This window comes from Oncorhynchus kisutch, linkage group LG26 (genome assembly GCF_002021735.2).
Source record: "Oncorhynchus kisutch isolate 150728-3 linkage group LG26, Okis_V2, whole genome shotgun sequence".
In the NCBI taxonomy this organism is placed as follows: Eukaryota; Metazoa; Chordata; class Actinopteri; order Salmoniformes; family Salmonidae; genus Oncorhynchus; species Oncorhynchus kisutch.
In genome coordinates this window covers 30258599-30284629 of record NC_034199.2, presented here as the reverse complement: position 1 = coordinate 30284629, position 26031 = coordinate 30258599, and the positions used below count along the sequence as shown (strand labels likewise).

The 26031-nt window shown below is 43.3% G+C and overlaps 1 protein-coding gene across 1 annotated transcript; it reads left to right on the top strand.

Annotated features, from left to right (window-relative positions):
• The first annotated feature begins 52 nt into the window (after positions 1–52).
• On the top strand, positions 53–25562 carry LOC109871221 (5-hydroxytryptamine receptor 2A-like). Its single transcript, XM_031805480.1, has 3 exons — positions 53–1410; positions 17828–18028; positions 23838–25562. The coding sequence occupies exons 1-3, from the start codon at positions 933–935 to the stop codon at positions 24683–24685; spliced, it is 1527 nt and encodes a 508-aa protein (XP_031661340.1). The 5' UTR covers positions 53–932; the 3' UTR covers positions 24686–25562.
• The last annotated feature ends 469 nt before the right edge of the window (positions 25563–26031 follow it).

The following is a 26031-nucleotide window of genomic DNA, read 5'->3' as shown; positions in this document are numbered from 1 at the left end:
AAGGTGCATGGAGAGTGGAACAGAACACAGAAAGTGTGTGAGAGAGCGAGAGAGAGAGAATGTGAGGCACGGAGAGCGTATGTGAGTGTCTGTGAGAAAGCAGAAACAGCACAGAGTGGAATACTGCTCAGTAACTGACGGCTGAAGTGGGAACTTCCTAATAATCAGGGGACCTGGAGAACCTGTCACTTGTCAAATAGGAAAGAAAACAATGTAGGCTCTGATGAGGCTGGATTAAAGGGCTGAAGGAATAAGGAAGAAAAAGAGGAAAAATTGAAGAAAAGTAGAGGAATGTTTTTAGGGTGACTGTTTTTCCCAAACTAGGATTTTCCATCCATCACATCTGGCAAAACTCGTCTCCCTCCCAGCTCAGAGGACGGACCTGGATGAAAGTGTGTGTGTGTGTGTGTATATGTGTGTGAATGCGTGTGTGTGTGTGTGACTGAGAAAGAGAGAGATAGTGTGTGTGACACCTGTCGTCACTCATCAGGCTTCTGAATCATTTCCATAGCACTCACACACACAGCTGTAAACCCTAGCAGGAGCAGCATAGACACCTGAGGATTATCTGACACACACACACATCTCATGTCTAATCTTCTCCATCGCTAAGATGACGTAAGGATTTAACCGAGCAATCGGTGCCATCTGACAGTGTGGATACCTTTCTCACCAAACTGGCGTGCTAGAGTTGAGCACATTCTAATGATTCTACTTTCCTGAATCCAAATGGATTCAACCTCTGATCAACAGGTGATAATGTGAAAGTCATAGACCGCTATTGTTCTGTGGCGTTTTTTGACACGTTGCTCTGAGCACGATGATGGAGACCATATGGAGACTTTTAAGGACCCAACACATCCCTATTGCTCCTCTCTTGTAAGAGACCTGTAGGAGTAAGTGTGTTGTTATAAGTAAAGTGCTGGAGGTGTATGGGAACTGACATAATGAACCTGCACGGGAACGGATCAGAGTTGATCTCGTCTGCTGTCCAAGCTGTAACTATTCCGCCCTTTAACCCTGAACCTTGGCTTCCCGGGTCAGAGGGACTTCTGGGAAATGGAGGCAGGAATTTTTCAAACGTGTGTAACAGGAATGAAGATGCCGATGTGAATTACTTTCCGTCAGGCAACTGGACTCATGGTGTCAGGGGTTACAGTGAAGAAGGGAGAATCCTGGCATCATCGCTGTGTGCAACGGGGATGACGGCAGTGGACAAGAACTGGGCAGCGTTGCTGATCCTGGCGGTCATTGCCGTTACAGTGACGGGTAACATCCTGGTTATCATGGCTGTGTCTCTGGAGAAGAAGCTCCAGAATGCCACCAACTATTTCCTGATGTCGCTGGCCGTTGCTGACATGCTTCTGGGCATCCTGGTCATGCCCGTCTCCATGGTCACCATTCTCTATGGTGAGTGCGTTCCAGCTCAAGATCAAAAACGTAATTGTCCCATTGTTTGATTAACAATGGAAATGTGTCTTTGGCTTGCAGACATATGGGCTCAGACAAAGCATGCAGACATATGGGCTCAGACAAAGCATGCAGACATATGGGCTCAGACACAGCATGCAGACATACTGACTCAGACACAACATGCAGACATACGGGCTCAGACACAGCATGCAGACATACGAGCTCAGGCACAACATGCAGACATACGGGCTCAGACACAGCATGCAGACATACGGGCTCAGACACAGCATGCAGACATACGGGCTCAGACACAGCATGCAGACATACGGGCTCAGACACAGCATGCAGACATACGGGCTCAGACACAGCATGCAGACATACGGGCTCAGACACAACATGCAGACATACGGGCTCAGACACAGCATGCAGACATACGGGCTCAGACACAGCATGCAGACATACGGGCTCAGACACAGCATGCAGACATACGGGCTCAGGCACAACATGCAGACATACGGGCTCAGACACAGCATGCAGACATACGGGCTCAGACACAACATGCAGTCATATGGGCTCAGACACAGCATGCAGACATACGGGTGTCTTTTTCTGGTGATGTTTGACTGCCATTTTGACAAATTAAAACATTCTTGCTCTTATCCATAATCTTTTCATGTAGAATAGCTTACCCGCAGAGCCTACAGTACCTGCACTGTAACTGCGAGCTGTTGGCTAGCACGCAGGTGCCAAGACCAGAGTAGTCACAGTTGCTATTTAAGGCAACAGTTTTTGGGACAAAGTTGAAAATGCGATGGAAACACATTGATCATTAGATTTATATGCGGTACATGAAAACTCAAGCAAAAAATCACGTCATCATGCACTGATGTTTATCTGCAACAAGTCAGTTTGGTGGAAACACCACTAGTTGGAAAATTACATCATTTCTTTATGCAGATTTTTGAATATTTGAATGAAAATATGTCGCCAATTGGATTGAAACATAGCTACAGCTCTAGTTTCTTGGTTTTGCTTAAATCATGAGATGGAGAACATACAGCCGTCTTCTGACAACTGCTGAACTAGGGGAAGATGCGTTTCATATAATCCCATTATCCTCAGACCTTCACTCTTTAGACTGTCTTTATGAGAGGAAGATTGCTCCCTTGGTAAAAGTGTAACTAATCCCCTGGATGATGGACTTGAGACATGTAAAGAGAGAGAGAGAGAGGAGATAGAGGAGAGAGACAGAGAGAGAGAGAACAATAGAAAGAGAAGGAGAGAAAGAGACAGATACAGTAGGCAGAGAGAGAGAGAGAGAGAGAGAGAGAGAGAGAGAACAATAGAAAGAGAAGGAGAGAAAGAGACAGATACAGTAGGCAGAGAGAGGGGGAGAGAGAGAGAGAGAGAGAGAGAGAGAGAGAGAGAGAGAGAGAGAGAGAGAGAGAGAGAGAGAGAGAGGAGATAGAGGAGAGAGACAGAGAGAGAGAGAACAATAGAAAGAGAAGGAGAGAAAGAGACAGATACAGTAGGCAGAGAGAGGGGGAGAGAGAGAGAGAGAGAGAGAGAGAGAGCGAGAGAGAGAGAGAGAGAGAGAGAGAGAGAGAGAGAGAGAGAGAGAGAGAGAGAGAACAATAGAAAGAGAAGGAGAGAAAGAGACAGATAGAGTAGGCAGAGAGGAGGGGAGAGAGAGAGAGAGAGAGAGAGAGAGAGAGAGAGAGAGAGAGAGAGAGAGAGAGCAATAGAAAGAGACAGATACAGTAGGCAGAGAGAGAGGGGAGAGAGAGACACAGACAGAGACAAAGAGAGAGAGAAAGAGAGAGAGAGAGCGATGGGGGGGGGGGGGGGGGGGGGGTGGACTGTGTGTAGCGTTTGTTTGGCTAAGGTTAGAAACTTGGTTTGTGCTCAGCAATTTAGCCAGACATGGGTAGTGTTCATGTCAATCAAGCAGCAGCAAAACTAGAGTCAGATGGCATGAGAATGAGTCTCAGCAGCTTCCTCTCAGACACGACCACACACAGAACAAAACAAAGCCATGTCATTATCTGCTGTCAGAGAACCAGATGTGTGATAGCAGGGCAACAGGTCATTCACAGACGGAGAGAGACAGGCGGAGGAAAATAAACAAGTGGTTCCGAGAGGCGAAAAACAAGCGATGGGAATGACAGAGTTCCTGATGCTTCAATCAAGGGAGGGACTGGGAGAGAAACATCAGAGAGAGAGGCAGAGAGAAGAGAGGGAAGAGACAGGGGGTGAGAGGGACGAGAGGGACGAGACAACAGTCTCGTTTATACCTGGTGCTAACATAGCGGGAGAGGTTGTTGTCCTGGCACCACACTGCCAGTTCTCTGACCCCCTCCCTATAGGCTGTCTGACCCCCTCCCTATAGGCTGTTTCATGATTGTTGGTGATCAGGCCTACCACTGTCATCAGCAAACTTAATGATGGTGTTGGAGTCGTGTTTGGCCATGCAGTCGTGGGTGAACAGGGAGTACAGGGTTTGACTAAGTACACACCCGTGAGGGGTCCCCGTGTTGAGGATCAGTGTGGCAGACGTGTTGTTGCCTACTCTTACCACCTGGGGCCGGCCCGTCAGGAAGTCCAGGATTCAGTTGCAGAGGGAGGTGTTTAGTCCCAGGGTCCTTAGCTTAGTGATGAGCTTCGTGGGCACTATGGTGTTGAACGCTGAGCTGTAGTCAATGAATATCATTCTCACATAGGTGTTCCTTTTGTCCAGGTGTGAAAGGGCAGTTTGGAGTGCGATTGAGATTGCGTCATCTGTGGATCTGTTGGGGCGGTATGTGAATTGGTGTGGGTCTAGGGTATCCGGGAGGATGCTGTTGATGTGAGCCATGACCAGCCTTTCAAAGCACTTCATGGCTACAGACGTGAGTGCTCCGGGGCGGTAATCGTTCAGGCAGGTTACCTTCACTTCCTTGGGCACAGGGACTATTGTGATCTGCTTGAAACATGTAGGTATTACAGACTCGGTCAGGGAGAGGTTGAAAATGTCAGTGAAGACACTTGCCAGTTGTTCCGTGCATGCTTTGAGTACACATTCTGGTAATCCATCTGGCCCCGGGGCTTTGTGAATGTTGACCTGTTTAAAGGTCTTGCTCACATCGGCTACCGAGAGCATTATCACACAGTCATCCAGAACAGCTGGTGCTCTCACGCATGCTTCAGTGTTGCTTGCCTCGAAGCGACTTGTAAGATATCCAGACACAATGCATGCCTGACTACCTCCTGAGGTTGTCTACACCCATCTAAGAACCTTAAAAGGCATAATTGGCATTAATTCAATTTAAACAGTCATGGTCCCCTGCAGGTTTTATCTTGTTCTCGGGTTTGTACCAGAAATGTTTCCAATAACATTTTTAGAATGTTCTTAGAACATTGTGTCATGGTTTCCTTGAGGTTTTTGTCTAGTTGCGGTAAAAATGCAGTAAATCTACAAGAAGCTCTGCATTTTTACAGTTAAATGAAAGTGTTCATGGACAGTATGTTAGGGTACAGTGTTGTTCCCTAGGGTAAAAAAACAGTCACAGGTACACTTCACACTATACACTATATATACAAGTGTATGTGGACACCCCTTCAAATGAGTGGATTCGGCTGTGAAATCGAGTACACAACATGCAATCTCCATAGACAAACATTGGCAATAGAATGGCCTTACTAAAGAGCTCAATGACTTTCAATGTGGCACTGTCATAGGATGCCACCTTTCCAACAAGTCAGTTTGTCAAATGTCTGCCCTGCTAGAGCTGCCCCATTCAACTGTAAGTGCTGTTATTGTGAAGTGGAAACGTCTCAGCCATGAACTGGTAGGCCACACAAGCTCACAGAACGGGACCGCCGAGTGCTGAAGCACGTAAAAATCATCTGTCTTCGGTTGCAACACTCACTACCGAGTTCCAAACTGCCTCTGGAAGCAACTTCAGCACAATAACTGTTCCTCGAGAGCTTCATGAAATGGGTTTCCTTGGCCTAGCAGCCGCACACAAGCCTAAGATCACCTTGCACAACACCAAGCGTTGGTTGGAGTGGTGTAAATCTAGCTGCCATTGGACTCTGGAGCAGTGGAAACGCTTTCTCTGGAGTGATGAATCATGCTTCACCATCTGGCAGTCCGACTGATGTTCATACAGAATGATTTTTTTGAGAGTGGTGTGGAAAAACTTTATTGGCCTGCAAAGAGCCCTGACCTAAACCCTTTTGAACACCTTTGGGATGAATTAGAACATTTACTGCGAGCCAGACCTAATATCAGTGTCCGACCTCACTAATGCTCTTGTGGTTGAATGGAAGCAAGTCCCTTCAGCAAAGTTCCAACATCCAGTGGAAAGGCTTCCCAGAAGAGTGGATGCTGTTATAGCAGTAAAGGGGGGACCAACTTCATATTAATGCCAATGATTTTGGAATTAGATGTTCGACAAACAGGTGTCCTCATACTTTTGGTCATGTAGCGTATGAACTCACTTGGTACAGTTCGGTACCTTGCAGGTACAATGTGACATTTTCTACGCAATATTTGTAATGTAAGGTACGATCATCCCAGCGCTTTGATGTCTGAGGGCAATGCACAACCATCAGTGAAAGTGTTGTAGCAGTTTAAGTGTTTCGATGCTTATGCCGATGCAAGTCAAGCACCTCTTTTGACACTGTTTGTTCTGCAAACTTTGGAAGAGAATGTGTCAGTAATGAGTTGCACTGTAAAGCAGTTATTGTGCTTTTTCCAGTAACTCAATGGAAACTTGTTACCAGTGTGAATTTGTCATTTCCTAACTGAAAACAATTTGTCAGTAAGTTATTGTAAAATTCACAATAACTTACTATCAAAATGTTGCCAGTAACCTACAGGCAACTTGCTTCCACGAGCAATACATGCCAGTAACTTACTGTGGCATCACTGACTCTTCTGTTGATAACATGCAACGTTACTTGCTGATTGGCAGCAGACCCTGAAAATTGCGTACTGTCACAAATGTACAGATTTGTGCACCACGTCATTGCTCTCGCTCTGCTGTGGATGCATGATGTGCCACTTGCTAACTGTCACTCATATATCACTGCACCTGTACATATCCCATCTATAAATAGCCCAAACAACTTCCTCTTCCCCTACTGTATTTATTTATTTTGCTCCTTTTATTTTGCTCCTTTGCACCCCAGTATTTCTGCTTGTCTACTGTCATATCTACCATTCCAGTGTTTAACTTGCTGTATTGTATTTACTTCGCCACCATGGCCTATTTTTTGCCTTTACCTCCCTTCTCACCTCATTTGCTCAAATTGTATATAGAGTTATTTTTCTACTGTATTATTGACTGTATGTTTGTTTTACTCCATGTGTAACTCTGTGTTGTTGTATGTGTCAAACTGCTTTGCTTTATCTTGACCAGGTCGCAGTTGTAAATGAGAACTTGTTCTCAACTTGCCTACCTGGTTAAATAAAGGTGAAATATATATATATTTTTTAAATATGGCGAGGGGCTGAAGCTCACAGAACCTGAATTGCTAGGGGCTGGCCTACGTGGAGGGAAAACAGTTGCTTTCAAACTAGGGATTTCGTTGCTAATTGAGGTAAAACAGTTATTCTGCTCATAGATTATGCATGTATGAACTACACATTTACACATCCAGCCCAAAGTGTGTGGTTTAAATAACACTTAGTAGTCGCTAAAAGTTCCGGAGCATGTGTTTAAAGCCTGACATCGCTGCATGTGATACCAAAGAGCCTTACCATATTTCATTTATAGCAAGTCAGCATGTCATTGTACTCACTTCCCAGCTACACCATCAGGTCAATGAGTGTGACCGATTTGCTACAGTAAATAACTGTGAATTTGACAATAACCCACTTGCAGCTAGTTGAAAGAAAGTTATTGAAACTTAAACATGAACTTTATGTGAACCAGCTGGAATTAAGCTACTGGAAAATGCTCAGTAAGCTCATGACAGGGAAGCATGTGATACTCAAAAGATTTACACAGATTGTAGCACTGACCTTGACAAAAGAGTTGCCCATGTTCTTCAACATTACAATAAATCCCTTAAACTGGTACAAGATTTCTACTGACGGTTGGCACAAATACAACATATTTTAGACCATTCCCCCAAATATGCTACTGAATAGCCCGCCAATACATTGCTCCCACCTACATTTCAAATTGCAGTAATGATTGTACCTTATATTGAATATTTTGGGTAGACAAATGTACCACAATACTAGATTATCCTCGCAGTCACATGAACCCTGTTCCACTGAAGGTACCTTTGACCTTTTTATACACCAGGGAGCAACATTGTACCGTAGCCGTACTCTTATTTTTGAGAGAATGTGGACATAGCGTACCAGCCAAAAGTTTGGACACACCTACTCATTCAATTGTTTTTATTATTTATTTTTACTATTTTCTACATTGTGGAATAATAGTGAGGGGATAAAAACCATGAAATAACACATGGAATTATGTAGTAACCAAAAAAGGGTTAAACAAATCATAATATATTTTATATTTGAGATTCTTCAATGCAGCCACCCTTTGCCTTGATGACAGTTTTGCACACTCTTGGCATTCTTTCAACCAGCTTCACCTGGAATGCTTTTCCAACATGTTTGAAGGAGTTCCTACATATGCTGAGCACTTGGCTGCTTTTCCTTCACTCTGCGGTTCAACTTATCCCAAACCATCTCAATTGGGTTGACTGGTACTGTATGTTCTTGGTAAAAAAACATTTGTTTTTAAATGTACCTGGTGACCCTGCTGAGACATTAAAGGGATAATGCGGGATTTTGGCAACGAGGCCCTTTATCTACTTCCTCCGGGTCAGATGAACTTGTGGATATCCTTTTTATGTCTCTGTGTCTAGTATGAAGGAAGTTAGAGTTAGTTTTGTAGTATATCAAAAAAATCTGAAAATGTTTTTTTTTACATGTAGAAAATCATTAGAAAATGTGTTTCTGGAACATATCGCATGACATTTCACATGTGAAATCATGTGTTTTTGGAACACTTCAGATGTGACATTTCACGTGAAAACGTGATCACATGACATTCATGTTTTTTCCCTAAAAGGCTCTACATGGTCAATCCCCCGCAGAAGTCAGAGCAAACATACTTTTTTTGTGCTTCGTGGAGCAGATTAGTGCTGTTGTGAAGGAACTTATGCATGGAATTTATGCAGGACTTCCAGCCCCCACCTACCATCAACCAATAATGTCAATGTGGAGCTATACGGAGCCCTCCGCATTGTTACAAAATGTGAAAGGTTTACAGCGATGCGGTACGGAGCTTGATTTGGCCTCTGCATGCCTCCTGAGGCTCCACAATTCTGTTACACACCCTCCATACAAAGCCTCTGACCACATTTTCAGATCAAGCATAAAGTGGCTGAGTAAGGAATGTTAGGATTTTTGGAAGATGTTCTCAAGACATTTGTTTTACCAGTCATCAGGACATCACATGAAGGTCCCAGATGGTCCCAAGCCATTATAAGTAAAGTAATGGTATGGGTTGTTTTAAAATAAGTGGTACACTGTTCAGCTAAAATATGACCTAGTCTGAGAATTGAACTCACAATCTCTGGATTTCAGGTGCACTGATCTGTCTGCTGCACCACAAAGCCTGTTACATTCCCCTACACATTTCTTACCTATAATACATCTCTGCATATAGCAGAAGTGTGCCATCTGCAGTCTGAACTTCTGTTTTATATAGTTATAAATTCATCTGACTACTCTCATCATTGATTTAATTGACTTATTTCAGCAATTTGAGGGTTTTCTGTATAGTTGTCTGATGTTGGTGGGGCATATTATTATGTTTCAATGCTACTCCAGAATCACTATGATAAATATAATAGTTTTTCTTGAGTATACCTTTTTAACAAAGCTGAGATTTACTTTGAAGTCAAAAGTGTAGGAACACAGGTTAAATCAGTTGTTGACACAGACGTGAAGGCATAACAGAAAGATTGGAATGCACGTTAAATAATAATTACTGTATAAATAAACATACGCAATGTAGTCATGCGAGTCAAATATGTAAGTTAAAAGCACTGTGTGCGTATCATAACAACTCATTTTTGCTGATTTCACATGTGAAATGTCATGTGGTTTTTCTGTAAGGGGAGAAAGAGAACAGGAGGAATCTAATCCTCCCCTTACAGAACAGGAGGAATCTAATCCTCCCCTTACAGAACAGGAGGAATCTAATCCTCCCCTAATCTAATCTCTGCTTTGTTGAAAGTAACCATTTTTCTGGGGGAACAAATACTCACTTTGGAGGTAACTACAACTATTTGAAGAGAGATCCCCCAAAATCACTACTTTAATAACTATTTAAATACAGATCTCAGAAATAAACTACTTTTTTAAACTATTTGAATACAGATATGTGAATACAAATCTCAGGTAGTGACTACTTTTCTGAAACTATTGGATTGGATGCATTCAACTAATGGAACTGGAACTGCATGTTGACTACAGAATAGCATGAATAAACCACACACAATCTTCTATACTTTTCCAATATATTTGGCAGTCATTTTTGATCTACACAATACATTTCTATCTGAGCATTCTGCAAATGCAAATTCTCCAGTGTTGAAAATGAACACACAGTGTTAAATCAACACTGAACGTGTTGAGTCTGTGGACCCATACAAACACTGGAACAGTGTTAAATTAACACAGTGCTTCGTGTAAAGCATTATTCAAATATTTTTGCCTTGCCTTTTTGAGTAAATTGTAGAGTTACCACTCATGACTGTATTTGTTAGTTACAGAGACATGTTTTTTGCATTCATCCATTTTTGGTCCTGTTGAGTTCACCAAGTGGAAAGGGAAAGGGGGATACCTAGTCCGTTGTGCAACTGAATGCATTCAACTGAAATGTGTCTTCCACATTTAACCCAACCCCTCTGAATCAGAGAGTTGCGGGGGGGCTGCCCTAAGTGACATCCACATCTTTGGTGCCTGTGAGCTCCTAAGTTAATAGATTATCATACAAAAAACCATTCTAATATTTATATTTTTAATGATAACATAGTTGCTTAGGATGTCACTTGATGAAGTCCATAGGAGCAAAAATGGATGAATGCAGACAAGACAGAAGCTTATTCTACACTAAATAAAACACATTATTTGAACAACAGTGCAGAAAGTGTGGTTTCACAATAAAAGAAAGGAAATTATGTCTTGACCATCACCGATATCATGTCTGTCGCCTAATTAGCATCCCAGATTTAACGAGGCGGAAGATGAGTTCATAATTTCCTTTTAATGGGGGCTTAGGTGGTGAGCTGCAGTAACTGAAATCGTGAAATGCCAACACCCCCACAAACCTCCCTTCAACAGACAAAATGATAAGCTTACACGGAAGACTAGACACACACACACTCAAGAGTGATCGCAAGGAGACACACAACTGCACGCACACACACCAACACACATGCAAGCATGGACACACACACACAATTAGCACCTGTTTCAAGAACTCTCTGTCTGTCAGATGGACAGTCCCTTGTCCTTCAACAGCCCTTTCTATCTCTCTCATAAATTATAGTGGTAGTTGGCTGTTTAATTAGATTGTGAGTTAAAAAGGCAATGGATGGAGTTCAACTTATTATAACAAATTATAAGTTTCCCTCTTTTTCCTCAGTGTCTCTGACCCCAGTGTCTCTGACCTGAGTTCCCCTGATGACAAGACTGTGTGTGATGTTTTCTCTGCATGTGACAAAGCATGAATTTACTCTCTCCTGCTTCTGTGGATAAAGCCTTTGATATCAGCCTCGTCACCAGATGACTTTACACTATCTTCCCCTCCAAAGTCTGTTTCCAGCTGTGCTGACAGGGCTCAGTAACCTCAAAGTCAGAGCAACAAGCCAAGATCAAGCCAGAGAAATGATCCCAGAGGACCAGATCATTATCATTCAACTGGGATATATACTGTACATGATACATGATACATGTACATCAGAGATAAGAGAAGTTTCGATTACTGTGTTGGTCCATCAAGCAGCAGGAGGACAGAGGACACTCTTCATGTTCCAAACGTGGAAGTAAACCTTTTTACCGTGCTAGGGGTCTGCCTGTGATATATACTAAACAAAAATATAAATGCAACCTGCAACCATTTTCAAAGGAAATCAGTCAATGGAAATACATTCATTATGCCCTAGTCTATGGATTTCACATGACTGGGAATACAGATATGCATCTGTTGGTCACAGATACCTTAAAAAAGGTAGGGGAGTGGATAAGAAATCCAGTCTGTATCTGGTGTGACCACCATTTGCCTCATGCAGCACAACATATCTCCTTTGCATAGAGTTGATCAGGCTGTTATTGTGGCCTGTGGAATGTTGTTCCACTCCTCTTTAATGGCTGTGCGAAGTTGCTGGATATTGGCGGGAACTGGAACACACTGTCGCACACGACAATCTGGAGCATCCCAAACATGGGTGCCAGGTCCCAAACATGGGTGCCATGTCTGATGAGTATGCAGGCCATCGAAGAACTGGGACATTTTCAGCTTCTAGGAATTGTGTACAGATCCTTGCGACATGGGGCCGTGCATTATCATTTTGAAACATGAGATGGTGGCGGATGAATGGCACGACAATGGGCCTCAGGATCTCAACACGGTATCTCTGTGCATTCAAATTGCTATTGATAAAATGTATACTTTACATGTTGCGTTTATATTTTTGTTCAGTGGCTATAATCAGAGTTGGTTACATATACTGAACTGTCGATGAAGATCATAAAAGAAAATGTCTGATACAAGGTGTGGGAAGAGATAGTTTGATTTTTCACCCCATCAGACCTCATGTTCATCCTGTAGAGTTGAAGTTGGAAGTTTACATATACCTTAGCAAAAAACATTCAGTTTTTCACAATTCCTGACTTATAATCCTAGTAAAAAGTCCCTGTCTTAGGTCAGTTAGGATCACCACTTTATTTTAAGACTGTGAAATGTCAGAATAATAGTAGAGATAATTATTTATTTCAGATTTTATTTCTTTCATCACATTCCCAGTGAGTCAGAAATGTACATACACTCAATTAGTATTTGGTAGCATTGCCTTAAATTGTTTAACTTGGGTCAAACATTTCGGGTAGCCTTCCACAACCTTCCCACAATAAGTTGGGTGAATTTTGTCCCATTCCTCCTGACAGAGCTGATGTAACGGAGTCAAGTTTGTAGGCCTCCTTGCTCGCACACGCTTTTTCAGTTCTGCCCACTAATTTTCTATGGGATTGAGGTCAGGGCTTTGTAATGGACACTCCAATACCTTGACTTTGTTATCCTTAAGCTATTTTGCCACAGCTTTGGAAGTATGCTTGGGTTCACTGTCCATTTGGAAGACCCATTTGAGACCAAGCTTTAACTTCCTGACTGATGTCTTGAGCTGTTGCTTCAATATATCTACATCATTTTCCAGCCTCATGATGCCATCTATTTTGTAAAGTGCACCAGTCCCTCCTGCAGCAAAGCACCCCCACAACATGATGCTGCTACCCCCGTACTTCACGGTTGGGATGGTGTTCTTCGGCTTGCAAGCTTCCTCCTTTTTCCTCCAAACATAACAATGGTCATTATGGCCTAGCAGTTCTATTTTTGTTTCATCAGGACAGAGGACATTTCTCCAAAAAGTACGATCTTTGTCCCCATGTGCAGTTGCAAACCGTAGTCTGGCTTATATTTATGGTGGTTTTGGAGCAGTGGCTTCTTCCTTACTGAGCCACATTTCAGGTTATGTCAATATAGGACTCGTTTTTACTGTGGATATAGATACTTTTGTACCTGTTTCCTCCAGCATCTTCACAAGGTCCTTTGCTGTTGTTCTGGGATTGATTTGCACTTTTCGCACCAAAGTACGTTCATCTCTAGGAGACAGAACACCTCTCCTTCCTGAGCGGTATGACAGCTGCGTGGTCCCTTGGTGTTTATACTTGCATACTATTGTTTGCACAGATGAACGTGGTACCTTAAGGTGTTTGGAAATTGCTCCCAAGGATGAACCAGACTTGTGGAGGTCTACCATTTTTTTTCTGAGGTCTTGGCTGATTTCTTTTGATTTTCCCATGATGTTAAGCAAAGAGGCACTGAGTTTGAAGGTAGGCCTTGAAATACATCCACAGGTACACCTCCAATTGACTCAAATGATGTCAATTAGCCTATCAGAAGCTTCTAAAGCCATGACATCATTTTCTGGAATTTTCCAAACTGTTTAAAGGCACAGTCAACTTCTGACCCACTGGAATTGTGATACAGTGAATTATAAGTTAAATAGTCTGTCTGTAAACAATTGTTGGAAAATTGACTTGAGTTGGATAGATTCAGGTAAAGTATTCAGATCCCCTTACAGCCTTATTCTAAAATGGATGAAATTATAATTTTTTCAACAACTTTATTGGAGTCCACCTGTGGAAAATTAAATTGATTGGACTTGATTTGGAAAGGCACACCACCTGTCTATATAAGATCCCACAGTTGACAACGCATGTCAGAGCAAAAACCAAGCCATGAGGTCGAAGGCATTGTCCGTAGTGCTCTGAGACAGGATTGTGTAGAAGTACAGAACTGGGGAAGGGTACCAAAAAATGTCTGCAGCATTAAAAGTCTCCAAGAACACAGTGGCCTCCATAATTTCTTAAATGGAAGAAGTTTGGAACCACCCAGACTCTTCCTAGAGCTGGCCACCTGGCCAAACTGAGTAATCGGGGGGAAAAGGGCCTTGGTCAGGGAGGTGACCAAGACCCCAATGGTCAATCTGACAGAGCTCTAGAGTTCCTCTGTGGAGATGGGAGAACCTTCCAGAAGGACAATCATCTCGGCAGCACTCCACCAATCAGGCCTTTATGGTAGAGTGGCTTGACGGAAGCCACTCCTCAGTAAAAGGCACATGACAGTCCGCTTGGAGTTTGCCAAACGACACCTAAAGTACTGAATGTCCATGAGTGGCCCAGCCGGAGCCCGGAGTTGAACCCGATCAAACATCTCTGGAGAGACCTGAAAATAGCTGTGCAGAGACGCTCCCCATCCAACATGACAGCTTGAGAGGATCTGCAGAGAAGAATGGGGGAAACTCCTCAAATACAGGTGTGCCAAGCTTGTAGCGTCATACCCAAAAAGACTCAAGGCTGTAATCGCTGCCAAAGGTGCTTCAACATAGTACTGAGTAAAGGGTCTGAATACTTATGTAAATGTAATTTTTCCGGGAGGGTTCTGGGATACATCGGCAAACATTTTGAAAAACCAGTTTTTGCTTTGTCATTGTCGGATTTTGTGTGTAGATTGATGAGGGGGAAAAACAATTTAATCAATTTGAGAATAAGGCTGTAAAGTAACAAAATGTGGAAAGAGTCAAGGGGTCTGAATAATTTCCGAATGCACTGTAGGTCCCTCCCCGTTTCGTTCGTTTCCGTTTAAGAAACGTTTTGCTACAGAATTGGCGGATGAATTCCCTTCTGCTCTCCCTCCTTTCTCTCTTACTCTCTCTCCCCACCTGCTCTGCCTTTCACCTCTCTCTCTCTCAGGCAACTTGTTCATTTGGACTGTATTATTCCTGTCATTGTGCCATCAGAGCAGCGTGGAATAGACTGACACTCTTTGAGCCTGAAGATGACACATTGGCAAATTGCCTTCTACTCTCCTCTATTCTATCTCAGAAATATTCACCCACTCTCCCATCTCCAAATTCTCTCCAGCTCTCCTTCTAAAGACACACCTGATTTAAAGCGTAGTGTTATCATTACACACATATTTCCTGTTTCAACATACACACATTCACATGGTCCAATGGTGTGTTTCTAGGTTCTGCACCGAATGTAATAACTGTGATTCTAGTCTTTTCAAACACTTTTTTTACCCATTGTATTGGCCCTGGTGGATTAGAGTTCTGTGAGCTTTCATGTCAATGAGTTGATTTCACATGTTCTTGGAGAGATAGGCTTTATTAAGTTGGATTAATTCTGGATGGTAACCTTTTTGAATTTCTACAGATGGTCTTTTCCAAGTGGACTTAAGTGGAATCCGGAAAAAAGAAGTGTCAAACATATGGCTAGCGTTTAAAAAATATATAAATATATTTTGTGGGGGAGCAAACTCAATTTACTTTAAAACAAAATCTTAACTGTCTAGAAATAATAATGGACCTACAGTTTCTTGACTGTGTCCAGGTTGCTAATAATCACCGGAATGAAAGCAAGACAGTCAGGGAGCATCGGAAATTCCCAAAACGTTGGATAGAGGACTATTTTTTGCCTCTTCTGACGGTGAGGAAATATAACACATTTTCAGTGAGGCCCTCCGGACCTCGTTGAAGACCCAACGCGGCCCCCGGGTGCAAAATGAGTTTGACACCCCTGATCTAGACCTACAGAGGCAGAGAGCGAGAGGAGGAGGGGGAGAAAGGGAGATGGAGAAATAGAGTAAAGAGAAACATGTTAGAAATACACTATTCACCCCTGACATAAGGCAGCACTGGAAGTACTAAACCAGATAAAGTCAGAAAAAGAACCTGTTCAGAATTCTTTATGCCGGTTGGGTCCACATAACTTAAATCCTTTGGCGGTCTTTGGAGATATTCTTTGTGTCTGTCATTGATGAAAGACTTGATGTATACACTGTGTGGTCATGAAGGTCCCTAGCTCACCATGTCTCTCTCTCTCTCACTCTCTCTCACTCTCTCTCTCACTCTCACTCACTCCATTCCTCACTCTGTCTCACCATTCCTCACTCTGTCTCACCATTCCTCACTCTGTCTCACCATTCCTCACTCTGTTTGGTAGGAAATACAAATGCAGCTTTGGTCAGGGGGAAGGCAAACAAGCCTGAAGGTGTCAGCAAGTTTGAGGAGAAAAGCTCTTTCATTTGTCTCCAGTTCCCAAATTGATGCCCCTGCCAATATCTGCATGGACATATACAGCCTCCCTCTTTGGAACTTAACCGAACGTGTCCTCTATCTTAGGGTGTTCAGACAAGCGTGTGCACTTCTCTGCCTGAGCTGTAAAATACTGCAGTGTCAAGTGTTTTTGGGTTTCTGAAAAGTAGGAGTGAAAATGTTACTTTTCAGCAGTCTTCTTGTCACTGGGGTTATTGGTCGTTCTGCGAACAGCACTGAAGGGTAATTCACTGTGGCTGCTCTGCAAGGCCTTAAACCAGCATCATTAGGCTCTCTCTGCTTCTCTGGCTGCAGATCAGAAAGACTAATTTAGGCTAAATCCTGCAGGGTGGGATGGAGACAACTCAGGCAGACTGATTAGAGATAAGGGAATGTAATACACTATATTGGCTGCAGGTGACACATCATCATTATAAGATCCTAATCTGCAAACATGGACTGCCTCCATTTTATCCCCCCCTACCCGATTCCCTCTATCTTCCCTCCATCCATTTCAACATTCAGATGGGCAGACCGAAATATCTTACCACAGAGGTGCATGCTGAGACAGCTGGATGTCTAATGACTTTCTTCCTCAGAAAGATGAAAGAGGGAGATAGAGAGAGAGAAAAAGGAAGGAAGGGATAAGGATGAAAGACATGCAAAGGAAAGAAGAGAAGGAGAAAGGCAGAGCGATGGAGAGGGAAGAAGAGAAAGAGACACACATAGTCAGTCCGTGACCATGGTGATGACAATGAGTCACTGAGTCCAAATAAACAGGCTTTATGTAAGGTTCTCCTTCACCTGGAGGAGAGGAGTGAGGGAGACTGTGACTCCCCCATGGCGAGAGAGAAAGAGGATAAAATGGAGAAACAGTGTAACTGCCACGTCTGACTGTGGATGCAAAAGTGACATTCCCTATCTCCAGGTTATTATCCAGGCAGAGTATTTGTGTTGGCCTGGTGTGGGGATCTGTCGCATACTATCAGATTCTGCTGCCTGGTCTTTATTCGGCACGTCACTGTGTAAACTTTTAATTTGGAGGTTGTATTAAGTTTTGTCTTTGTGGGGGATGTAGTTACAGTTTCTCAAGAGTAATATTTGATTATAAAAAAGCCTTCTACATTCTGTGAAAGGCTGCCTTGCACTGTGAGTGTTAACCTCAGTGTGTATGTGTCTTAAAGTAGCTTAAGTCTGTGTTTTAGAGGGTTTGGTTCCACGCATCTGAGGCTTTCAATTTGATGTTTTGGTCACCTCATAAGAAGCTTTTTAGAGGATATTATTACCCAACAACTCTGTAAAAATGTCACAATGCCACTGCAAATGTGTTTTACAACTAACTCCAATTTCATAAAAACAAACCTGTGTTAAAAGTCTCACATACTGTATATTGTGTAACTGGTATTCCCATTACAAGACAGTCTTGTGTAATCTCTGTTTAATTCCCCTGTAAAAAAAGAAAGAGATTGTTTTTCTTCTCCAGAGTTCATTGTTTTCTCTGTGTTCCCCCATACAGACTACTGGTGGCCCCTGCCCTCTGACCTGTGCCCTGTCTGGATCTATCTGGATGTGCTGTTCTCCACAGCCTCCATTATGCACCTGTGTGCCATCTCTCTGGACCGCTACATCGCCATCAGAAACCCCCTCCACCACAGCCGCTTCAACTCCCGAACCAAGGCCCGCCTCAAGATCATGGCTGTCTGGACCATCTCTGTGGGTAAGAAACAGGAAGAAAAGCCTGTACAAGTACACTACCATTCAAAAGTATGGGGTCACCTAGAAATGTCCTTGTTTTATGAAAGAAAAACACATTTTATGTCCATTAAAATAACATCAAATTGATCAGAAATACAGTGTAGACATTGTTCATGTTGTAAATGACTATTGTAGCTGGAAACAGCTATTTCTAATGGAATATCTACATAGGCGTACAGTACAGAGGCCCATTATCAGCAACCATCACTCCTGTTTTCCAATGGCACGTTGTGTTCACTAATCCAAGTTTATAATTTTATAAAGGCTAATTGATCATTAGAAAACCCTTTTGCAATTGTTAGCATAGCTAAAAACTTTTTTTCTGATCAAAGAAGCAATAAAACTGACCTTCTTTGGACTAGTTGAGTGTCTGGAGCATCAGCATTTGTGGGTTCGATTACAGGCTCAAAATGGCAAGAAAGAAATAACTTACTTCTGAAACTCGTCAGTCTATTCTTGTTCTGAGAAATGAAGGCTATGGTAGTGTGTATGCTGCTCCCTTGAGAGAGACAGACAGAGACCATGTGTCTGTATTTGTTCATATAAAAAAGTGTGGTTGTTGGGGGAGGGGCATATTTAGAACCAAGTCTTTGTAAAACTCCCCACATTTGAACATTTTACTGTTGGATATGGGCAAGGCAACAGGTGCCGTGGGGTGAGAGCAAAGGAGGGATGGAGGCTGTGAATGAGGGAATGAAAGGAGAATGACTCATAAGCAACTGTAATTTGAGTTTCAAGGTCTATATTATTTAGTGTAAAAGCCAAGGAGACTGAACAATCAGGACTTTATAATGGCCTAGTTGATATCCAGCTGATCAAGTCAATGGCCTAGCATGAAAAGGAAATGATTGAGCCACTAATGCAGTCTGGTGCATCAAGCCGTCAGACTTAGCTCCATACAGAACAAACATGTGTCATGTACAGTGGCAAGAAAAAGTATATGAACCCTTTGGAATTACCTGGATTTCTGCATAAATTTGACATATAATTTGATCTGATCTTCATCTAAGTCACAACAATAGACAAACACAGTGTGCTTAAACTAATAACGCACAAATTATTGTATTTGTCTTGTCTATATTGAATACATAATTTAAACATGTAGGTTGGAAAAAGTGTGTAAACCCCTAGGCTAATGACTTCTCCAAAAGCTAATTGCAGTCAGGAGTCAGCTAACCTGGAGTCCAGTCAATGAGACGAGATTGGAGATGTTAAAGCTGCCTTGCCCTATAAAAACCACTTCACAAGAAGCATTGACTGATGTGAACCATTCCTCGAACAAAAGAGATCTCAGAAGACCTAAGTTTAAGATTTGTTGACTTGCATAAAGCTGGAAAGGGTTACAAAGTATCTCTAAAGGCCTTGATGTTCATCAGTCCACAGTAAGACAAATTGTCTATAAATGGAGGAAGTTCAGCACTGTTGCTACTCTCCCTAGGATTGGCCGTCCTGCGAAGATGACTGCAAGAGCACAGCTCAGAATGCTCAATGAGGTTAAGAAGAAACCTAGAGTGTCAGCTAAAGACTTACAGCGATCTCTGGAAGATGCTAACATCTTTGTTGACAAGTCTACAATACGTAAAACACTAAACAAGAATGGTGTTCATGGGAGGACACCATGGAAGAAGCCACTGCTGTCCAAAAAAAACATTGCTGCACGTCTGAAGTTCACAAAAGAGCTCCTGATGTTCCACGGTGCTACTGGCAAAATATTCTCTGGACAGATGAAACTAAAGTTGTGTTGTTTGGAAGGAACACACAACACTGGGTGTGGAGAAAAAAAGGCACAGCACACCAACATAAAAACCTCATCCCAACTGTAAACTATTATCATAGTTTAGGACTGCTTTGCTGCCTCAGGGCCTGGACAGCTTGCTAGCATCTACAGAAAAAGGAATCCCCAAGTTTATCAAGACATTTTGCAGGATAATGTGAGGTTATCTGGCCGCCAATTGTAGCTCAACACAAGTTAGGTGACGCAACAGAATGGCTTCGACAGAAGAAAATACGCCTTCTGGAGTGGCCCAGTCAGTCCTGACCTCAACCCGATTGAGATGCTGTGGCATGACCTCAAGAGAGCGGTTCACACCTGACCCCCCAAGAATATTGTGGAACCTAAACTGTTTCGTAAAGATGAATGGTCCAAAATTCCTTCTTAGTGTGCAGGTCTGATCCGCAACTACAGAAAACGTTTGTTTGAGGTTATTGCTGCCAAAGGAGGGTCAACCTGTTATTAAATCCAATGGTTCCCATACTTTTTCCAACCTGCGCTGTGAATGTTTATATAAGAGAGATGAACAATTATAATTGTTTGTGTTTTTAGTTTAAAGCAGACTGTGTTGGTCTTTTGTTGTGACTTCGATGAAGATCAGATATAATATTATGACCAATTTATGCAGAAATTCAGGTAATTCTGAAGGGTTCACATACTTTTTCTTCCCACTGTATGTCAGCACACCCAAATATTTCTGTATCGACGCTGAAGCTGCTGCTAAAATGAGACATGCCCTGCTGTAGAAGTTTCATCAACATTTAGGGTTCAAATAACTAGACGTAAATTTGTATATAATTTAAGAATATTAGAGGGTCGATCAGATCATAAATAAAGACTGCCTGTCAGACTTGTGGCTCCTTTCCATTGCTTCAAACCAATGTCTCAATACCACCACTAATGATCCAGTCATGCTGCGTAGAGACCCAGGTAGGCAGGGAGAGACATTGTCACATAGAACCAGGGAAGCAGAGAGAGACAACACACAACGTGGGGAGGAATGAACCCTTGATATGACTCACCATTCCACAGGTTCCAGGCCCCAGGCGGAAAGTTATCATATGATACGCTGCTGCCTGCAAATTAAATAAGATTATGTCACTGCTGCTTATCTTCATGTTATGTATCATCCCCCTCTCCTCTCGTCCATCTGTACACGGCAGACCAAGAAAGAGAGAAGAGAAATAGAAGCTGAAGAGTAGCTGATGTTACACAGAACTGAGATGATGTATGCTGTTAAACAAACCCTGGAACACAGTGCTGCTACTGCCCAGCCTATTGTACAAGACTCCTACCACAGAGAGAGATCACTTACCTTACTCAATCCCACCTATACACAGACCACACGTCTACACGTACACACCTCATCCTGTACAACGAATGTGCACGCACGTACACACATTACGCACAAACAAAGCCACACACACAAACACCTTCACACTGACACACACCTCTAATCGCCATGACCAAGGAAAGTTCCTGGGCCATGACCATGACATAAAAAACATTTCGTATCAACCAATCATTTTTGTAAGACTGCAAATCTCAATTAAATAATAATACTCTTTGGTCTTTGTAACCTGCAGTCTTTCTCTTTCTATTAAATCATTCAGGAGCTTCCTACAACTTCCTGTATTTCTGTCATGTTGTGATGTGTCTTCCCTGGAGCTGTATGTCTCTCTCTTCAGACACACTGGGTATAGTTTCAGCAAAGAAACACGCAATTACCAAAGGCATAACAATGTACATGTTGGCATCAGCAGTTCAATGTCAATGTAACTGCCACAGAAAGATTTTGTGCAAACATGGAGGGATAATTAGCTGAGCTGTATTTATTGGAATAAATTTCTCCTCCTAGCATTTCTTCTTCCTGAGGTTAAGCTCAAGTTTTGGGAAAGGTGAGCTGATCCTAGGTCTGTGTCTAGTGTGATCTCTAACCCGGAGCTCAGTGTATCTGTGGCTCTGGTGTTGACGTGTTAGTGTGGAAACATGGCAGAGATGGTTGAGATGTCTGGATCAGGTATGTGTTCTTTGGCCTGTCTCCAACTGCTGGGCCAGGGGTGCTGCTGCTGCTCTGCTTTACGGAAACCACTGAACTCACACCCAGGGAACCCCTGAACACACACCCAGGGAACCCCTGAACACACACCCAGGGAACCCCTGAACACACACCCAGGGAACCCCTGAACACACACCCAGGGAACCCCTGAACACACACCCAGGGAACCCCTGAACACACACACCCAGGGAACCAGTGAACACACACCCAGGGAACCAGTGAACACACACCCAGGGAACCAGTGAACACACACCCAGGGAACCCCTGAACACACACCCAGGGAACCAGTGAACACACACCCAGGGAACCAGTGAACACACACCCAGGGAACCCCTGAACACACACCCAGGGAACCAGTGAAAACACACCCAGGGAACCCCTGAACACACACCCAGGGAACCCCTGAACACACACCCAGGGAACCCCTGAACACACACCCAGGGAACCCCTGAACACACACCCAGGGAACCCCTGAACACACACACAGGGAACCCCTGAACACACACCCAGGAAACCACTGAACACACACCCAGGGAACCACTGAACACACACCCAGGGAACCACTGAACACACACCCAGGGAACCACTGAACACACACCCAGGGAACCACTGAACACACACCCAGGGAACCACTGAACACACACCCAGGGAACCACTGAACACACACCCAGGGCAATGTGAAGCTAGTCCAAACAACCTGTAATACTAGGGAAGAATGAAGTAAAGATACAGGAACATAAACAAAGGCTTACATTAAGAAATGTTGGACTTCAGTCATATGATTGATTCAGGGTTCCAAGGCCATCTGGTAACAAAATATTGTCTTGACTCTTTCAACTGCTTCCACATCCCAACCCACACACAATAAGAATTCTCTTTCTCAACTTGCTAATACTCTTGACGAAATTGCATTTCTGCATTTTCTCTAAGCCAGCCAAAAAATAGTGGTTAAGAAAACATCAATTCAAAGAAAAACTTCACCTTTCTCTCTCCAAGCTCCTCTATCTTTAGAGGAAGGAGATTGTCAGGGGGAAGAGAAAGAGAGACTAAATGTCTATTTAATTTCAGAATTCGGCAGGCGTGTTGATGGATGTTTGCCTCTTAAATTTGACAGGTCTGTAGTAAAATGGTGAAAAAACGAGGGACTATTTAATTCCTTCAGATCTAGATGCCAGACCAGACAGAATTGGGGAAATAGGCTAATGCCGTTGCAAATGTGAGGTTGTAAATCATTGAATCTGTTACCAAAGCCTAAAGCGATGTGATCTTAATTGGAGCTGGTTCTGGCAACCGTCCCCGTCTATTTTCCTGGTCTAAGCCCCAAAATGGCCATCAGTTTCAGGCCAGTTGCACTCCCTCCCTAAGGTTATTAGTCTTTGCATCTCACTGTGTTGCAATGGGGATGAAAGCCTCAGTGAATGGCTCCAGATGCTTCTGTCCCTCTCCCTCACAAATCCAGTTATTGGACACTAATGACACTAATGCTGGGCCTGTGAGGGGAAATTGCAGGGTTTATCTGTCCTGGTGGGCACACAGTGGTGATATGAGGACTATTGCATTATTGATGCCAGAGGATCCTGCCGTGGTGGATTGATTTATGGTGGGAATGAGCAACAGGTGTGCTTTGCCCGTAGAATGATCTGTACATTATAGGGCCAGGCGTTTTGATATTACTGGCACAATCTTGAAGTGCCACAGTGCTATTTACCGTTTAGGCAGAGACAAGCTGTACAAAATTGCTTTTACTTTTTCAATTTGAAATCTTAAATAAGAAGTGGAGCACACATACACACACATGTAAGCACACACACACACATGTAAGCACACACACACACACACACACACACACACACACACACACACACACACACACACACACACACACACACACACACACACACACACTGAACTAACATCTCTCTCCTCTGTGTCTTTCTGTAGGTATCTCCATGCCCATCCCCGTCCTAGGCCTGCGGGACCACACCAAGGTGTTTAAAAAGGGCAGCTGCCTGTTGACAGACGACAGTTTCGTCCTGGTGGGCTCCTTCGTGGCCTTCTTCATCCCCCTCACCATCATGGTGGTCACCTACTTCCTCACCATCAGCGCCCTGCAGAACGAGGCTACCCTCTGCCTGGACCAGCTGGTGCCCCGGCCGAAGAGGATCGCCACCCTGACCCTGGGCTTCCTCCCGCAGGGCTCACTCTCCTCAGAGAAGCTCTTCTTCAGGCGTTCGCTCAGCCGTGACACGGGAGGGGTAGGAGGAGGGGTCGGTGTGGACCCACGGTACGGGCGTCGCACCATGCAGTCAATCAGCAACGAGCAGAAGGCCTCCAAGGTCCTGGGAATGGTCTTCTTCCTGTTCGTGGTCATGTGGTGTCCCTTCTTCATCACCAATGTGTTGGCGGTGGTGTGCGACCCTGTGAACTGTGATCCGGGGGTGATGGGGGGGCTGCTGAATGTGTTTGTGTGGGTGGGATACCTCTCCTCAGCCATCAACCCTCTGGTGTACACTTTGTTCAACAAGACGTACCGTGCAGCCTTCTCCCGCTACGTACGCTGCCAGTACAGCCCGGAGAGGAAGCCTCTGCAGCTCATACTGGTTAACACCATCCCTCCGCTGGCCTACAACTCCACCCACCTGCCCCTGGAGGAAATGGGGTCCCTCAGGAATGGGGTCCACAGCAGTGGAGGACCCAGGGACTCCCTACGAAACCTTGTGAGGACCAAATCAAACTCACACAAACACAAGGCAACCAGGGACAAAGATGAGAGCATCAGCTGTGTGTGAGGCTGTGAGCCTGTAAGGACTCAATCTCCCATAATCCTAGTGGAATGTGCTGGGTTTTTATTAGATTTCCCATCTCCATCTTGTTTTGGTAGGGAAACACTTGGAACGGGGGTTCCTGTGCTGGAGCATGCTCAGTAGTTCCAGGGTGAGACTCATGCTGCCAGGAAACAGGGAAATAGGAAACAGGAAGAACAGAGAGAGGAAAGACAATACCTGCCTCACAAAAACTTAAACTAGTAACACTAGAAGAGAACAACTGAGCTAATACTATATTATCAGCAACAGCCAGTCCCCCCCCCAAAACAACCATACACCACATACAAAATCTATATTTGTGTATACTTTGTGCACATACGTAAATAAATACCTGTATGTTCTGTTTTTGTTGTCATTAACCAAAGAGAAAAACCTATCTTGTGATCTTGTGTTTTCCTTGACGCAGTATTAAAATGCAGAAATGTGTAATGGTGGGATGTAGGCTAAATGAAGATATGTTGAGGGATTCCTAGGCATAGATCAATGGACTAAACAACCTTACTTTTAAAGGCATGGGACTCATTTGAACTAAGTGTTGTTGTACCTACAGTATGATTGATGTGATCCGTTGTTATAACCCCTCCCTCTTATTCATGGTGAACCCACCATCTCGACTTTACTACGAGGTCCTCTGATCTCAACCCTACTCAAGCGTTGAACTGATGTTTAAAAAATATATATATTAAAAAAATATCTTCAATAAAATGTTGATGTTGCCTGGGTAATCACGTCTAACTCCAGTGGAAAGAGTTGTGTTATTTGACAGAGCCAACGTACAATATTATTTTTGACACAAATTAAATTATTTCTGTTTCCGATCAAAGTAAAAATAGAAATTGAATCCTTTGTGAGTGTGTGGTAGTCATTTTCTTAGTGTGTATGTCTGACTGGCCAAAGCAGACCTGGTTTTTAACTGCAGACCCAAGAAGAAGCAAAGTGTGTAAGTGTTTGGGCAAAGTACGGGGTTACAAACCGTTTAAGGTATTTACAAACAGTATGTTCACCATTTATTAATCATTACTCATCTTAGTAAGCTAGTTGTTCATAAATGTATACATATTTCCTTTCAACATCCTGTGTTGTGTGATTATTCTTTTACCAGGTACTGCAGAATGTCTACCAATGGCATGCACATCTTTTTGTGAGAAGCTGTAACCTGATCTCATAGTTTCAATTACACTGGTCACTCAAAACATTTAGGAAGTATTTATGAAGCATAAATAGTGCTCGCTTTAGATTAGGGCCTGCAATAATACTTTACCAATGATTAGTAAATGGTTTATTAACGTGGGAGTAATGATTAATAAATG

Excerpts from the sequence above, each read along its gene's own strand:
- LOC109871221 (XM_031805480.1), top strand. The coding sequence starts at position 933 with ATGGGAACTGACATAATGAACCTGCACGGGAACGGATCAGAGTTGATC. Across the intron at positions 1,411-17,827 it reads CATGGTCACCATTCTCTATG|ACTACTGGTGGCCCCTGCCC; the intron begins GTGAGTGCGTTC and ends TCCCCCATACAG. Across the intron at positions 18,029-23,837 it reads TGTCTGGACCATCTCTGTGG|GTATCTCCATGCCCATCCCC; the intron begins GTAAGAAACAGG and ends GTCTTTCTGTAG.